Source organism: Xiphophorus hellerii, chromosome 8, assembly GCF_003331165.1.
Source record: "Xiphophorus hellerii strain 12219 chromosome 8, Xiphophorus_hellerii-4.1, whole genome shotgun sequence".
Lineage (NCBI taxonomy): Eukaryota > Metazoa > Chordata > Actinopteri > Cyprinodontiformes > Poeciliidae > Xiphophorus > Xiphophorus hellerii.
The window spans coordinates 3016979-3034809 of record NC_045679.1 but is presented as its reverse complement, the minus strand read 5'-3'; the positions used below and the strand labels follow the sequence as shown (position 1 = coordinate 3034809).

Here is a 17831-nt window from a genome sequence, read left to right as displayed (position 1 = left end):
GGGGGCACTGCTCAGTGAAACAATACAGGAAACAGCACAAACGCCACTAAAAGAGACACTGAGCGCAACTTCCTTCTTCACAAAATGTAAACAAAAATGAAGTGGTGATAAAGTTTTCATGGTTTCTCTTTTGGCTTTGGCTAAAAACCAGGAGCCATTTCTCCAGCTAGCGCTAGGCTAACGTGTTTGTTTTGTTTGTATTTACCCAGAATTCCCTGCGCTGTAGTCCGCTTCCTGCTTTTGGAGCAGCGGCTGGTCTGCTCTGCAGTCATATTAGGGCTTTGAACTGTAACCAAACCCAGATCTTGGTTTGTAGGCGAACCAGAGTTTGATTAGTATTCACACCTGAGTTTCTAGAAACTGGTGTGAATCCACTTTGTCAACAAAACAAATGTCTACATTGTTTTAAATATAAAGTTTTATTGCATTACAAAGTAAAATAGAGCATTAAATGCCATCCATTGATTATACCCACAAAATAGCAACAGTCAGGACAACCAACCAAGCTTAACTAGCTTCAAAAAGCTTTCATTCACTTTAATCATCATCTGTAGCTGCAGGGAGGTTCACTTGGACCATCATCTGCTCTGACAAGCGCCCTCGTTGAGAATTTCATACTCAAAGCCGCTGCAGCTGATAGCCCCCAAAGCGCAAAGACTGATGCTTCGGATCATCTGCATCGGCTTCAGCTTCACGCAGAACATCTGGTCCGAGGTTTTGGGGCAGTCAAGAGGAGCTTTGCACTGGCACTTCTTAGAGGCTAGAACCCATAAATAAACATTAGACATGGTGTCTGATCACTTCCCAGACTTCCCAGTATCACTTCCCAGACTTCCCAGTACATGAGACGCCAGACCGACTCACCGGAGCAGGTCTCCCAGTCGTAGCAGGTGTCCAAGTCGCACGGCACGTGCAACGAACTCCTGGGCGACATCTTGGCTCTGAACTTGGCCCGCTCCAGTTTGGCTGGCTCGACCGAGTCGCACACGCCTTCACTGATGTAGAAGAGTGGGTCGCCGTGGCAACGGCCGGCGTGGAAGGAGCAGAGCGACATCGACACGGCGACACCCAGGTTTACGTTGAGGACGCAGAGACTCGCCGACTGTGAACTAAAGACGGGTGAACGCTCAGATCAGATCATTCTTCTTCCAAACAAGGCTCTGTTTGTCAAATTAGGAATATTTAGCAAACTTATCCAGCGGTGGACACACTTATGCTAACATGCTAATAGCAAAGCTAATCTTTCAATTAGTGCTTTAACTCATTTTGAAAATGCTTAGCGCAGCTGTTTTTATGGTTTGGTTTCTGTCTGCTAAGAATTCACCAAGTAGTTAGATGTTTAGCTTTTACATTTTTGCTAATTTTGACAATGATTAGCGCAATTAGCTTTTTCATTTTTCCAAATAAATTCTAACTTGGACATTTTGCAGACTTTCAGATGAATAAAGTTTGATCTCTGTGTTGACATTTTGGTTGTCGCTTCTTAAAAATTCCCCAAGTAGTTAGATGTTTAGGACTTTTTAGGACATTTTTGCTAATTTTGAAAACGTTTAGCAAACTTACTTTCATTCAAGTAAATTTTTCCAGCTAAATTTTTGGCTGTTTTGTAAACTTTCAGTTGAACAAAGTTTGTTTATAGGCTTAAGAATGGTTCAAGTAACTAGACGTTTATGTAAATATTGTGTCAATGACACATGGTGAGAATTTAGCGCCTAGTGTTTAGCATTAGCTTCTGCTAGATGCAATGTTGGAGGGGTGCTTTAGCATTAACAGAACTATTGATTAGTGATTTAGGATTAGTGTGACTACATTTTTAGTTAGCAGTGCCCAACACTGAATTTAACTAAAGATGGTAAAACACGTCTGTCTGGAGACCAATGAGCCCCAGAGGCTTTAAATGATGAAAATGCCAGCGATCTAAAAATCCCCTACAGACAACTTTCCCGTTCAATGCAGACACAGCCGGATCTCTGTCGCTTCTGTCCTGGACCACACTGACCATCAGGAACAAATGGCTGCACTAAGCAGGCAAAAAGAGAAAATTATTTTAGCATTTTCACTAATTTGCTTCACAGCTAGCAAACAAGACGACTTTATTACAGAAGTTTGTCAAATTGCAAGAGACTCTTGATTGTTTCCAACCAACCATCTGTGCAGTGGAGGTCTGCAGGCAGCGGAGGCTCCCAGGTCAGTTTGCTGCTGCACCTGTAGAGGCCTCTTGGCATCGGCATCAAACCCGCCTCATTGCAGTTGAAACCGACCGATTGGCCCACTCTGTACGTCTCTCTGGAGGGATACAGCACCATGTTCTCTGGGGCCTCCGGAGCAACGCAAAGCCTCTCTAAAGACAAGAAGGAGGCAGATTTTAGGAACTTCCTGTGGAGAAATGCATGAAAACACTGAGTGTAAAAGCAACTCAAAGACTTCCAACTTGACTTGGACTTGTCCCTAAATCACTACCAACTTTTAGACCCATATTTCTCATTCTATCCAAACTTTTCTATTGGTAATTTATGATCTTTGGAACTTTAAAATGCTTTTTAATTTCATGTTTAAATCTTATCATTACAGCTAAATAATGTCTGGATTTATCTGTAAAAGTTTGGGACTCTGGTTTCTCTACAAAACACAAACTTACTGATGCATCTTCCTCTTGGTTGACTCCAGGTTCCATCTGGTTGACAGTTAATGAACTGGAAACCTTCCAGTTCAAATCCAGTGAAGCACTGGAACTCCTCATCCTCACCAAAGCTGTAATACTGTTTAGATTTCTACAAGAATGGAGCAAAACAATTATTAGACCTTAAAATGATCAAATGTACAACAGCGTATCAGGACATTTGTGCTAATAATCTGTAAAAAGTCATTTAAAAGAAACTTAGAGTTTAAAATGTTCAACTTTTGAACTTTAGAAATTTCTGATATTAATCTCAAAATTTCTATTTTTTCTAGCACATTTTCAACTTTGAAGCTCGGAAAATTCTTTGTTTTTTCTGGAAAATTTCTGAGAGTAGTTTAAAAGTTTCCAAGTTAAATTCTTAACTTTTAAAACTCAGAAATTTCCAATTTTTTTTTTTTTTTTTTAGAAATTTCCAAGATAAATCTAAAATTTTCTGATTATTTTCTAGCAAACGTTTGACTTTTAAAACTCAGAAATTTCCTATTTTCTTTCTAGTACATTTAGAAGATTAACCTCAAAATTTCTGATTTTTTAGGCTTAAATTTACTTCGTTTTTTTCTACCTACAATAGCTTTGTAAAATGCTATTAGCTTAAAAATGAAATGTATTGTTAAACGCAGACATGGTTTTGTCCATTTAAGTAGAGTGTTACCCTGAGGAAGCTGTGGTTCGGTCTCTGCGGCCTCAAACAGCCCTCCACCCCCGGCGGCAGCTCATCCCTCCATCCCACAGTGAACTCATCATCGTTGTCACACGACTCTTTTCTGCACAGGAAACCCAAACAACAAGCAACTCTATAAAACCAAACCTGCTGGTTGAAACAGTTCATTTTACTTGAGTCCGTCTGAGTCCTACTTTTCAAACAGGGAGAGGGGACACGGTTCCTCTTGCTTGTTTGGACCGTCGCAGGGTTGGCCGTCTCTGAGGGGAGCAGGGTTGTCACACTTCCTTGTTCGTTGTCTCCTCATGGAGCCGCTGCAGCTGCTCCACGGCCCCCAGCAGCTCCAGTAACCATCCACTGCCTCTGTGGAAAACAAACAACTTTCCAGCAGAAACCACATTTTTGTCAAGCTAATAGTTTATCCACATAGCCTATTAGCTTGGAAGGCTAAAACAGTCCAACATATAGATTTAAATTGATACCTTAGTTTGTTCTTTGTTAATTATAAAGGTATGAAGTAGTTGAACAGTCAACATATTCTGAAGTCAAACAGATTCATTTATAGATTAATAAATGGAAAAATCAGCCACTAGTTATGCTAGCTGCTAATCCCTGGTTAAGCTAGTGGCTAATCAGCATTCAGGGGAAATATTTGTTACTTTTTATGTATTTTTTTCTACTATATAAATTAAATTTCAGTTCGAAACATTGTTAACTGATTAATTGTATCATAAAAGTTCTTAGCTAGATTCTTTTTGTTGTTGTTTCTGCCACTTTAAGCATCTATGCTAAGTTATCTATGCTTAGAGTTTCAGAAACTCTCTAAGCATAGAGAGACATTGTACAGTGGCCGGGCAATATAAAAAAATATTTTGAATAATAATAAAACACGCAGGATCTAACTAAATGAGCTTAGTACTCAAAATGTTGCGTACCTGAAGTGTAGTCAGGCGCCCGTATCTCACAGTTGGTGCCGAAAGTTCCTGTCTGGCAAACACACTTGCACTCGGTCCCAGAGAGAACCGGCTTGGCGTTATTGGGACACGGGGCGCACTTACAGGTATCAAACTCCTCCAGGTATTGGAGCAGAGCCTTCCTCAGTTGTCTCCTCTTTGTGACAGCACAGGGAATTCCCCGAACCAGATCTATGATTGGACGCAACTGAACAAACACGAACAAGGAGTCTTTAATATCGTTACTGATTAGAATCAGAGTGACGTCAGTTTGGTGAATTAGGAGGAAGTTTTTGTGAAAACGTTAAGATAGTAGCTACTTACACCTACTAACCAGCCTTGTAAAATATTCTCAAAATAATGAGATGACCAGCTATAAGTGATTTCTTGCTAAGCTAAAAGTAACTAGACCATATCAATGTGGACGCTAGCTCTCTAATGACATCAAGCGACAAGGAAAAGGTTCCTTTTTAAGAGAGAAACAACTGTGGATAGAACCTGGACAAGAAACGTCACAAGAACTTAATTCACAAGCAGCGAGTTAACACAAGGAGAGAAATGCTTTCTCAGACTTCTGTTAGCAAGGATGCTAACTGTGGATGGCTTAAAACTGAACTGTATGCCGGTGATTTATGCCGTCTGGGTGCTAGTTATGCTTCAGGCATCCTTCGTTCAAGCTGCCACATCCATTCAACATTTCCTTTTGTATGAACAAGGAGTTAATCAGTTAAACATCTGGATGACTCTTCTAAAGATTTACTGTTGCTGGTACCAGGGGGTGAAACCCAATGAGTGTAGAGCACTTACAGGCAAAATATGGTCCCCTGATTGACAATCTCATGACTAAATAATTGGTTCTAGTCATGGCAGCCATCTTGTCACAAGACCACACAGATCACTTGGCAATGACAGCCATTTTGGGGAATTCTTTGTCTTTGTTTACACCTTCGCAAATGCCATCCATCGTCTGTACCTCCTTGTCCTAGCGAGGTTGAGGAGAGGCTGGTGGTCATTTGGTGAGAGACGGGATGCACCACGAACAGATTGCTGGTTAATCACACGGCAACCATATATACACCCTGCCATACCCTAGGACAATTTAGAGTAGCCAGTTAACCTAACATGCATGTCTTTAGATGGGAGGAAGCTGGAGTACCCAGTGAAACCAACCGTAACACCATCCTAGAGTACTTTCTCTCTAAGTCCCTTTGTGAGAAAACCCCTTGTTGGCTATTATCTTCTCTACTAAGCAGCTTAGTGTTCATCACTGAACACTTAAGCATCAATGATGAATAAAATGTTTCTATGAGGTTCTCTGGAATTGACCTGGTAGTCCACCAAAGCAGGGTTGTCAATCACAGACTTGGCCCAGTTCTTGTAGGATGTCTTGTCCGGCGCAGCGCCTTGTCTTTCCCAGGCCAGAGCTCCAGCTTCCCTGGCTCCACCGCCTTTCACCCTGGAGAAGGACTTCTCAGAGGCCTGGATGAACGAGCCTGGACAAGAGACAAGATGAGAAAATGAGCCAAGAGACACACCAAAACGTAGAAATAAGAGAAACTCTTCCTCCGCTACACTTCAGAGGTAACCTTGGTATTTCTCAGTCATGCGGTTGTTGGTGCATCTGTGTACGCTGCTGGATTCAGAGTAGAGGATTATAGTCCAGGAGATATCTCGGTGCAGGCAGCCATTGAAGGTCTCTTCTGTTTCACCTGCCACCAAAAAGGTACAGATAAAAACTGAGTTTTAATCTGTTGGTTCATTGGAAAAATGCTAGTCGACTAGGTTACATAAGGCAGTATCTGTTTTTTCTTGTTTAAGGATACAGGAACTTTGATGACCAGTAAGAAATCTTAAGCCAAGGCTTTTAAGAAAGAGTTCTCATGGTGCTTTTAAGGTCCAACATCCATCCATTAGTTTCCAAAGCAACAGATTAGGTAGAAAGGCCCAGACTTGCCAGTCCTCAGTCACATCTCCTCTGGGGGAATCCCTTTGTGTCTCCAGGCCAGAAACATAAACCCTCATTAAATTTTTACCTAATAGGGGCGCGCCGTGGTGGCGTAGCGGTTAGCGCGACCCATGTTTGGAGGCCTTGAGTCCTCGACGCGGCCGTCGCGAGTTCGACTCCCGGACCCGACGACATTTGCCGCATGTCTTCCCCCCTCTCCTTCCCTGTTTCCTGTCAGCCTACTTCCGTAAAAAGGGACACTAGAGCCCACAAAAGACCCCCTGGAGGGGTACAAAAAAAAAAAAAAAAAAAAAAAAAAAAGGGCGTGCCGTGGTGGCGTAGGGGTTAGCGCGACCCACATTTGGAGGCCTCAAGTCCTCGACGCGGCTGTCGCGGGTTCGACTCCCGGACCCGGCGACATTTACCGCATGTCTTCCCCCCTCTCCCTCCCCCTTTCCTGTCAGCCTACTTCATGAAAAGGGACACTAGAGCCCACAAAAAGACCCCCTGGAGGGGTTACAAAAAAAAAAAAAAAAAAAAAAAAAAATTTTTACCTAATTTATAAACTGAGTTGGACCGAAAACTGAAGCACTCGATTTGTATACTTTGACTCTCATCTTAAACCTTGAGATATAGATTAGGACCATTAGAATGAGATCTGGGCAATAGATATTGGGAATGAGGAGATCAGCGTTTGTCTTCTGGACCCTGCTTGTGTCCCCAGGTGAGCAGGATGGACACAAGGTGAACTTACCTGATAATTTCCATGCATGGCGTTTTAGACGTACCTCTGGTTTATACTGCGGTTCTAAACTCTAAATGCCAGGGTGTGATGTATAACCTGAGCTTCTTATCTCCTCCCGGCTGTACTGGTAGAGCAGATCGTAGTGGCCTCCCAGTTTTCCAGAGCTGTAGTAGTGCGTGCCAAAGCGCTGGAAGATTTCCCTGTAGAGGGCGTAGTTGTAATCGAGTGGCAGAGCGTGAAGGAACTGAAGGAATGGCAGCGAAAGCACAAGATCCTGTGGATCCTTCACTGTAAAGTTCGAAATCGGTAGAAGTTGATGAACTCGGAAGAACTTGGAGTCCTAGAAAATGGTGGGGTAGACACTGATTTTAGTGCTTTATAAAATAAAGACGTTTTGTTCTTGTGTTGGCAATGGGTTGTGCAGATCTACCATTTAAATCACCTTTTTCTTTGAAGCCTCAAAGGCTGCCTTACTTGAGGTCAGACTGGAGCTGGAAGAACTGCGTCCATAAAAGAACAAAATGTGAAGGTTGTCTTGATCTCGCGTGTTTTGTCCTCTCTGTTCCGATCTCTTTATCACGACCGGCTCAGAAATCACCGGCTGCGGGTCGGTGCTGAAGTCTTCCAACACCCCAACCTAAACATCCACAGCACAGTTAGTAAATCTGACATAATTAGAAAGTGGAGAACATTTCCATAAAGTATCACTTGTTTGGTTTCTCAGTATCCCATTAGCAGGAAAGGTTTTAAGAGCAGATAATCAACGGCTACCTTAATGTCAAAGGTCTTAAAGTTGTACGGCATTCGATGGTAGAGTAAAGTGCTTTGCGGTCGCCTGATGATGCAGCTTCCTCCCATGAACATGTTGTCCAGCACTTCTCCCCTCGGCTCCTCCGCCAGAAAATCAAAACTACATATAAACCAGGAAACAGAAGGAGGAAATATTTCGTTAAATATCAGAAATTACTTTTATTTTCCACTGCTCTGACACATCATCGGTCTTATGGAAAAGACACTTGAGACAATGATACAATATTAGTTACATCATTAACCCTAAACATCAAAAATAAATATTAGCTTAGCTAATGCTAGTGTTATAAAAACATCAAATTTAGCAGAAGCTAATGCTAAAGTGCTTTAGGATTTACTGCTTAGAGAGCTAAAAGTTGTCAACGTTGAGCAAAAATGCGAAGATGCTAAACGTCTGTCTACTGGGAGAACAATTAATATAAAACTTAAACATAGACGTTGAACTTTATTCAACTGAAAGTTTATAAAACAGCCAAGTAAATTAGCGCTTTAGAATTTGTCTGAAAACATTCATATAGGTAAAGCTAAGTGCGCTAAACGTCTTTAAAGTTAGCAAAAATGCTAAAACGCTAAATAAAATAAATTGTTTTGCTATTAGCTAGTGGAAGTGCTCCCACTGCTGATAATAAAAATACACTTCCACAAACATCTATGGGGTAATTAGCAGTTTGGGGTAAGAATGGGGCAGTTTACCCATTTCCAACCAGATCAACCCCCGGGGCAGGTCTCCTCTCAGGAGGACAGACGACTGAAAAGGCTCCGCAGTCCCTCTCATCTGAGTTATCTCCACAGTCGTTCTGTTTGTTGCATGTCAGCGTTGAGTTGATGCAGCGCCCTGCAGCATTAAAGGTTATTTTTAATCATTTCTTACAGCTGAAGTTCAGCAGATTCATAATTTTAGGTGAAGTCACCGTTGCCACACTTGAAGTCGCCCCTGCAGTCCACAGGCGGTAACTGGCACTCTTTGGAGGGATAGCAGGGCCTTTCCTCTGTCAGCTCCTCTCTGCATTCAGAGCCACCGAACTGGGAAGGTCTCACCACAGACCGGGTCCGAAACTGAAGCAGAACACGGCAGAAACCTGAGTCATAGCAGCTGGGTTTAATAAATTATTTTAAAAAATACTGTAGTTTCTAATGTGAATGTGAAAGAAGCAGCATGTTGGGGTGACTGTGGTCCTGCCTGCTTCCGGGCGCAGGGCGAGCAGTCGGACCACTGGCTGAACTCGGACAGGACGCAGTTGATCGGACAAGCCTGCTGGTTACAACCTCTGGTGTCACTTCTGGCGCACATCTGGGGGCAGCTGTTCTTCCAGTAATAATCATCATACTGAACGTTCCTGGAGAACAGAGACGGGAAAGTCTGTCTCAGTCTTCTGGGTTTGGTTTAGCAACAGTCCTGTAAATATTTCTGGTTCGTTGTTGCACAACGGCCCGTTTCTCAAACATCATTTAGAAAAATAAAAACCTTGTGATGTGTTTAACTCTATAAATCTGTTTTTTTTTCTTACCTGTTTCTGGTCTGAGTGCCGTAGTTGCAGGTTCTGGTGCAGGCGGACCAGGCGGTCCAGGGGTACCGGTCACAGTGACAGGCCAGGCTGCCGGATATGAAGCCGAGGAGCAGCAGCGGCAGCGGCAGCATCATGCTGCGGGATGGAGACATCGAGCAGCTCAACCTGAAGATTGTTTAAGTTTTTATTTATGTTGAAATAACCCAAGATGGCTCATTTAGTTTCTGCAGAGGAGAATTAGGGTCACTGAAAAAACAAGCAAACAAAACTGATCTAAGATTTTTAACTTTATTCACAGAATTCTTTTTTTTGTAGAAAATTGTGACTTTTCTTCCAGAATTCTGAAATTAAAGTCAGATTTCTTTTTCTGCAGGTTCTCATTTTGAGAAATTGCTTTAAATGCATCTGCAGTTTTCATGCAAATCACTTGCATTTTCCTCCTTAATTAAATATCTAGACATTTTGCAGCAGGTTTTGCTTCAGACTAAACAGAATTTAACCATAAAAGCTGAAAAGATGAAGCCATAACTCACCAGATGAACTGCTGTCGTCTGCAGGAGGGATTTTAATCAGATTCCTGCAGAAATTTGAATCGGTTGGTAATAAAAGCAGAACTGCAGGCTGATCTGAGGCTGAGCTTCCTGTCTGGGTGGATATAAACCCACAGCGATCCTCAGGGGAATGCACTTGTTTATGAATTCATGTTGACCAATTGGTGTCCAAAAATAAATCACAGGTTCTTGATCCTGGTTGTTACGGGAAGAGCAGCAGCTCTGGAATTTCCAGGCTGCTTGATGCAAACCAGATGTTCTGTTTCACTGCTTATCTTCCAGAGGGGAACGGAGAATGTTTCTGCTCATTTATGACTTCCAAGTTTTCCAAACATTTTCACAATCAGCAGCTTTGCACAATCGACGCTTTGTTTAAGTATGAAGAACATCTCAGCCCAGTTTGGATCATTTCAGCAAAACAAAACCATCTGATAGAAGGAAAATGGGCCAGATTTTTATTCAAACTGAATAAACATGAAACTAAAATACTGTTTATGTTGCACTTTAATCAATAACAATAAACATCTAAAAGTTTTATTAATTCCCATTTAGTCCCAAACAAATTCCTGATGTATTGGTTTTATGTGAACCAAAGTGTCTGTCACATTGTTTTAAAACATAATATCACACACGGGATTTCTTTTATCCACATAAACTCACAAATCCATCACTGATTGTTGTTTTAATTACGCCAAACCAATAGGGGGCAGTGTGGCGCAGAACTACAACCTGTCAGCCAATCAGATTGCTCCAAAACAACCACCACTTCCTGTTAGGAATCAAACATGGCGCCAGGAGTTTCACTTGTAGGTTGAACTCATTTTAAGTAGCGTATTAGAATATAAAGTTATATTTACACGTTACTTTGGACCCTAAATCTTCAGAACCGCTGAAAGACCGACTGCTCTGAGGAAACGTATATATTGGTTTACAACTTAAAGTATTTCTGAATTTAATTTGTGATTTTAGTATTTAGCTAATGCTAATTTCTGATTAATATGATCCATTGAACTGATAGAGAAACAACAAAATGATCTAAATTCTTGTATATAAAACTTTATTTTTGTTATAAAATGTCCTAAGCTGTACATTAAGTTCAGCAGTTTCCTTCTACTCTGCAGGAGACATCGACACAGAGGCCTAATCGGAGTCACACACATGCCAAAAACAAGACGGACTATTTAAAACATCAGCACAGCGTCACAGTGAAACTGAAAACAAAACACAATCGTTTACAGGTCACGTTACATTCGGTTGCAAAATGGCCCCGGCTGGATGCAAACAGGAGATTATTTCTGTGTTTTTGCTGTTTTCATTTTAAAAGTGATGCTTTATCAGAGTAATGCGATAACTAAAAAATAAAAGCATTCCTCTGTATGGAACTACATTGGGGCCATAAAGTTTGTTCAAAAGAAAGAAAATTGAAACTTAGAAAAAGGTTTAAAACGGAAAAATAAGATTTAGAACTAAAAAAAAAAAAGAACTTCAAAAATACATTTTAGATTCAGGTTTTTTTTTCTAGTTTCATTTTTTTTATTTACATTTTTCTTAGTTTGAAACTTTTTTTGCGGTTCCAAAATTTTTTCTTTGGAAAAAAAAATTAAAAGACTTTTTGTTTTTTCTTTTAAATGTTTTTGTAAATTTTCAACAACAAAAAAAAGGCCCCAATTTATGGCTAATTGGTCCCATAATATTGGTGCCATTATATTGAACACACTTAATGGCCCCAATTCACATTTTTGTTTTAGGGAAGACTACTGAAGCAAATAAAATCACCAGTTTCAAAATTAAACAGAAGAAGAAAGCATAAGTGCCATTAATGCGGAGCGGTTCGGTACGCTAATCGTCTAGTTACGCCTTTAACTAGACTCAGAACAAATATGGCGAGAGATTTGGCATAAAATTGCCGCCCAATGGTACACAGATGATGTCATCAGACCAGAGCTCCGCCCACATGGTGAGGAACGCACCGCCAGTTTATACACCCAACTTGGCTAAAACCGAAGCAGATATTAGAGGGAGATCTGACAGTGGAGAAGGAGCGCTAGAGATCTTTATATCCTTTGAACACTACAACTACAAACCGCGCTGTTTTTATTAGGATTTTATGTGACAACCCTGAACAGCAGAGTTCAGACATTGTGAAGAGGAACGAACCTACCAAGATATGGAGATCAGAGAAGATAAGAGGTTGATTTTAGGGTGTTTTCACACCAGATAGTCCCAAAACTGTAACATTTGTTACATTTTCAGCTGCTGCTGTTCTCTCCAAACTGTTTCAGCAACCTGTTCCCCTCCTCACCTGTGGGGGCGCTGCACTAAAAACCACTGAAAGAAAACACAGAGTGCAACTTTCTTCTTTACGAACAAAAATGGAGTGGCACAAGATTTTAGCGTTTGTAGGATTTATCTTTTATCTCTGGGGAAAAATCACGTGTTATTTCTTCAGCTACCGTTGGACTAGCATGTTTGTTTTGGATGCTAGGAAGTAATTTCATCAGTTTCAGAGTAGGCATCTAATTAGCAAGCAAATATTTAGTTCCAAACTAATTATTTAGTTAGAAAGCTAGTTTTAGAATGTTTTATGCCTGATAGTCCTGGAGACTTGGTTCTGTACTTTGTCAAACGATCCAAACCTTTTGAGCAACCTGTTCCCCTCCTCGCCTGTGGGGGCGCTGCACCAAGAACCACTGAGCGAAATTACATAAAATCCTCTGAATAAAACACTGAGCACAACTTCGTTCTCCATGAAATGTAAAGAAAAAATGGATTAATGTCAGATTCTAGCAGTTGTAGAATTTCTCGAGTCGTCTTTCCCGCTAGCGCTACCTAGCATTGTTGTTTTGGTTGTATTTACCCAGAATGCCCTGCACTGTAGTCCACTTCCTGCTTTTGGAGTGGTCTCCAGTCCACTTGGCGTTCACATATGCATTAAAATGCACCAGAATTCACGTCAATTGAACCCAGACCTCGGTTTGTAGGCGGACCAGAGTTCACTTTCTAGTAAAACGGACTGGAGTTCATTAAACTATAAAGCTAAAGATGTTATTTTCCTTCCTTTTCACGACTAAGAATGCCTGTTCGATCATCCACGGTGGTTTAGGGTGAGCGATGTGAATCCCCCTCCAAGGCACCGTTAGCATCAGATACTTTTTAACACTTTTCTGACATTTTTCATGCATGTTTCAGTTTCTGCACCGACTGGTCCAGGCAGAAAAAAGCAGATTTTCCTGTCAGACAGGCAAAGTTTATCACCGACAACATCGAAGCGATAAAAATATGCTTTAAAAACGTATATGATTAAGATTCAGAAGCAGCTTTTCTTCTTTTCCTCTCTTCTCTCTGTACATGAACGCGGCGCAACGTGGAGGACTTGCTTTGTCACGTCACACAGATCAGAAGACGAATGAGACTTGGAGACGATGTGGAGCCATGAGAGAAGCACAGTGAGGCAGCTGCTGCATAGCCTGGACATTTACACGCTTCAGGGTCAGAAACCGAACAAATCTGACGTCTCAAAGACCCGCTTCCAAATAAAACACCAAGTTTAGACATTCTGGAGCTCTTGAGGAAACCCAAGATTACAATTTTAGTTTGAAGAAATGAAGTGAAATGTGAGTGAGAGCCGGAGTAAAGGTTGCTGTCGATCCTCAGCCCGACACCATGCAGCAGAGTCCGGGGAAGCGCCTCTTCCTCTGCCGGACCAGCGGCTGGGGAGTCAGGTTCAACAAGCTGCTGTCGTCTGAAACGGGTCAGAACATCCAGAGTTCACATGATGAGCAGAAAACTTTATCTGAGCTGATAGCTAAATGTTTCAGATCGACAAACTGATTTTAGGTTTAGGGTTTGGGTTTGTTTTTTCAGCCTCTGGTCTGATTACTGTCTGATCTGCAGAATCAGAAAATCAGCTAAACTGAATCTGTCTGACAGGATGAAGTAGGCTGAAGGCAGAGATGAGCACTCTGCTAGCTAACAGGGTAGCTGCACTAATCCTACAGCACTAACCATAAACTGTAGTTTCACTAAAGCTAAAGCGCTACAACAACATGATGCGAGCTAATACAAAAGTGCTATAGCAATATGGTATTTAGCAGAAGCTAATGGCAAAGCGCTACATTAGCATAGTATTTAGTGAAAGCTACTGCTAAAGCACTACAGCAACATAACGGATGCTAATGCTAACCTGCTATACCAACCTGGTATTTAGCAAAAGCTAATGCTTGTCAAGTAAACACTGCTGTAACCAGCTAGTTTAGGAGTTTTGTCTTCGGGACATTATGAACAGAAACATTTCCACCATCAAAATGTCCGCCTCATCAGACCACTGAGTCCAGAAACTTTTCTAACTATATTAAATCCATGAGACGTTCATGATAACTTGTTATTCCAAGCAGTAATTTTCACTGATACTACATCGGATGTACCTTGATTTTTCAGCGGCAGCGGCATCGTCTCCCTGAGTTTGCTGAGTAAGTTTCTCATCTCTTTCATGTCTCTGCCAATAGAAACACGTTGGGATGAGTCGCATGGTAGAACGGAAAACAGAAGAAGAACAGAGCAGCACCTCTCTATGTTGTCGATGTCCGTCCCCACCAGCCACGTCTCCTGAGGGTAATCGATGGGAGACGACGAGCGGTCCTCCAGGATGGGAACGTCCGAGCTCTCGTCCATCCGGAAGTCGACTCTGGGCTCCGAGTCGGTTCCTGCTGGGAGGAAAACCCACAAATAAAGCGACAGCAACACACACCTGCTCACTGCCTCCAGCAGGATCAGAGTTTCACTTAAAGCTCTAGTTTTATTTACACTAAACAAAGATTTCCTTGGAAAAAAGTATCTTAGTAATTTAACCAACTCTCTGCTGCCATCTGGTGGTCAAAGAAAAATCTCAGACATGTTTGATGAAACAGCTGGAGGGTTTTACTGTCTTCACACCTGTATCACAGCGTGTGGTTATAGTATCAAAATACATGAAAAAATTACTAATATTTTGCTTAATTCCAATGCTAATAACAGAGCTAATTTTTCATTTAGCGCATTAGCATTTTTGCTAATTTTGAAAACGTTTAGCGCACTTAGCTTCCCATAATCTCAAATCATGTCCTGTTTAGGATGATATACTATTTTGAACAGAGTTGGGTGATAACTAGTTACATTTACTTAGTAACGTTTTAAAAATATATTTACTTTTAGGAGTATTTTTACTATGCTGTACTTTTTACTTCTACTTAATTAAGTAATTTTATTATGAAGTATTTCTACTCTTACTTGAGTAAAAAATCTGGATTTTCTATCCACTGAATGAAAAACAAACATGTTTTAACCAAAAATCCAGCAGTTTTTGTTAAAGTTTAATAAGTTTTTTTATTAAAAGAAACTGATTTGGAAACTGATTTTGTTATTTTTTTTGTTGAATTATTGTCATTTTGGTCTTTAAAATACCAAAATTGTCACCTAACTTTACATTTTAGTCCATCTGATGATGTAATTTCTAAATATTAAATGATTGATCATTTGATCAGTTACTCAGGACTTGAGTAAATTTTTACCAAATAGGTTTTTTACTTTTACTTGAGTAAAAATATGTTGAAGTGGTTCTACTCTTCACTCTACACACGTCTGATGTAAAATATCAACTTTAGCGTTAGCAGAACTAATATTTATAAATAGTGCTTTCAGGTTAGCACAGCAACTTTTCAGCTATAGTCTCTGGTTATAAGAAAAGCTTGTAAACTTAGTAAATAAGTAATAAAAAGTGTCTCTGTTTGTGTGCAGGCACCTCTCCTGTGCAGCTGCAGAACCCCCAGCAGGCACATGGACTTGAGCATCTCGGTTATGAACATCTCCAGGCAGCACTGCAGCTGGATGAAGAGCCGGCAGATTTCAGGATGGATCTGTCCGTCCTCCGGCCTGCAGGAGAGAAGATGGATGAGGAGAGTCACAGACGGAGCTCCAGATTTAGACTCACTAATGCGTCAGGAGGGAAGTGATAATAAAAACCCAATAAACTGTGGAACTGAAACTGGTGCACATTTAATCAGTTTGTGGCATAATTTACTAATCGAATACTGTAATTGTTTTCTTTTATGAGTTTGTCTGAAGTTCAATGATGTGTTTTAGAAAACATAAAATATTCTGCTGCTTTGTTTTTAATAAGGTTTTATGGATAAAGTTCTTCTACCTTCACTGTTGACAAGAATTTAAATATTATTTATTTCTGTACTAGTCTCATCTTTTTTTATTCTGTATTTTTTTCTCTTTTTATTTTGACCTGTGCATGTAAAAGTAAAAAAATGTCAGATAATAAATAATCTTCATTCTGATTGTCATTTTTTGAAATAAAAATATAAAATAAACTGTTTTATTTATTGCTCTTGGTTGATATTGATGTTTTATTTTGGATATTTAACATGCCTTCCGGTTCCTTTTTAACATTTTTTTTAAACAGAATTAAAGTTTCTTGGTTTTGAGACGATGAACCTGCAATAATACAAATAACATTGGACCTGCAGTATTTGCAGCCTTGAAGTAATAGATTACTTGAAGATTATTTCAAAAGAACATATTATACTTTATCGCAATAATTACTGGAACAATTTATCGTCCAGGAAAATGTATTGTTGTAACAATAACCAATCAGAATTTAATAATAAAACATTAGCAGGTATTTTATTTAACTTTAACTCGCAGATCAAAAACAAAAGCGGTAAAATGCTGATCCATATTCATCCGTGTTACTGCGGTTCGTGTTTACCCAGATCCGGAGATGATGGCCAGGTCCTGGTGCGCGGCCCGGGCCATGGAGCATCCTTTGGACCGGGTCTGCTGCATCTGAGCCCGCAGAGACGGACAGTCCACCGAGATCTCCCCGACAGAAATGACCTGCTCCCGGTACAGAGCCACCAGCGTGTTGAACTCCTGGACCGTCTGAAAGGAGGACAAGTCACCGACAGACCGGGTTCCGTTTATCTGAATGTTTTTCTACCCACCATCCTGCTGTCGTCCACCGCCGCCTCCGTGCTCTCCCGCCGCTCCGGATCCGCCTGCGCCCCCTTGCTGATGGGGAAGACGCTCCCTGCGGATCTTGGGCGCTTTTTCCGCCCGTACGGTGCGGAACACATGCATGCACCCCCTCCGCCGGAGCCCACCCAGAGAGAGGCACCCCGAAATAAAAAGACCCCAAAAAGAGCCAACAAAATGAGTCAGCTCAGGCGGATGAGAGCCCGGCTCGGAGGGCCTCCCTTCCCCGGCTGTGAGCGCTGGTTTCCCGGGGAAACAGGAGCTGGTGTCCGGCCGATGGAAGCCCCAGCAGCCGCTTCTGCATCCCAGCCGAGATGGAGTCACCTTCAGCCGCCTGTGAAGGCCGACAGGAGGGGGAGGCTGCTGCGGCTTCCGCCTCTGCCTCACGTGTGAGGGAGCCAACAGCAAAACAAGTCGTCACCCCGGAATAAAATTAACCGTTTAAGGACGAGAGAGCGGAGGGAGGAAGATACTCACAAATAAACTGACCGGGTTTAAATGTAATAAAAACATCAAAATGCTTTAATTTAAATGGATGACAGTTTTAGTTTCAGCGCTTTGTGGCCTGCAGCTTGTAAAGTAATTCAATAATTTGAGGTAATAAGAGAAAAAATGAGTTTGTCATATTTTCACCAAGTAATTAATTTATTCCTCAGTTTCAAACTAAATATCTAATTAGCAAGCCAAATATTTAGTTACAATGCTAGTAATATATATTGAAACTAAATATTTAATTTGAAGCTAAAATGTATTAGTTAAATATTGAGTTAAATATTCAGCTGTTTAGTTAGAAAGCAAATTAAGTTTTAAGCCATTTATTTAGTTAGCAAGCTAAATATTTAGTCTACCAACTGAATTTAGTTAGACTTGGTTGTTACTGTGTCAAACAAACCAACCTGTTCCCCTCCTGGCCTGTGGGGGCGCTGCACCAAGAGCCACTGAAGGAAACGACAAGAAAACC

At 41.1% G+C, this 17831-nt stretch overlaps 2 protein-coding genes and 1 long non-coding RNA gene across 4 annotated transcripts in view; 2 read left to right on the top strand and 1 right to left on the bottom strand.

The window, feature by feature from the left end:
- Positions 1–17831, top strand: part of LOC116724487 (NLR family CARD domain-containing protein 3-like) — a 638369-nt gene that overhangs the window by 226643 nt on the left and 393895 nt on the right. The window lies entirely within an intron of this gene.
- c6.2 (complement component 6, duplicate 2) lies at positions 401–17251 on the bottom strand. 2 transcript variants are annotated; one of them, XM_032570219.1, is made up of 21 exons: positions 16840–17251; positions 16605–16777; positions 15630–15760; positions 14418–14559; positions 9303–9437; positions 8975–9131; positions 8706–8850; positions 8488–8629; positions 7756–7894; positions 7427–7621; positions 7081–7324; positions 5881–6003; positions 5621–5787; positions 4277–4502; positions 3536–3704; positions 3333–3444; positions 2639–2771; positions 2147–2341; positions 1933–2020; positions 865–1109; positions 401–760 (listed from the first exon to the last, which is right to left on the bottom strand). In XM_032570219.1, the coding sequence occupies exons 1-21, from the start codon at positions 16969–16971 to the stop codon at positions 579–581; spliced, it is 3375 nt and encodes a 1124-aa protein (XP_032426110.1). In that variant the 5' UTR covers positions 16972–17251; the 3' UTR covers positions 401–578. The 2 variants fall into 2 exon arrangements, with proteins under 2 accessions (XP_032426110.1, XP_032426109.1); XM_032570218.1 differs by lacking the exons at positions 14418–14559; positions 15630–15760; positions 16605–16777; positions 16840–17251 and adding an exon at positions 9836–10136 and having other exon boundaries at positions 9303–9467.
- Positions 13275–14395, top strand: LOC116724643 (uncharacterized). The gene is made up of 2 exons (XR_004340199.1): positions 13275–13604; positions 14359–14395. It is a non-coding gene; the product is annotated as an uncharacterized LOC116724643 (long non-coding RNA).

Bases quoted from the DNA above. Each gene is read 5' to 3' on its own strand.
- c6.2 (XM_032570219.1), bottom strand. From the start codon at position 16,971: ATGTGTTCCGCACCGTACGGGCGGAAAAAGCGCCCAAGATCCGCAGGG. The intron at 6,004-7,080 runs GTTATACATCAC...TTTTGGTGGCAG, and splicing joins GGAGGAGATAAGAAGCTCAG to GTGAAACAGAAGAGACCTTC. The intron at 3,705-4,276 runs GTACGCAACATT...TGTTTTCCACAG, and splicing joins GGCGCCTGACTACACTTCAG to AGGCAGTGGATGGTTACTGG.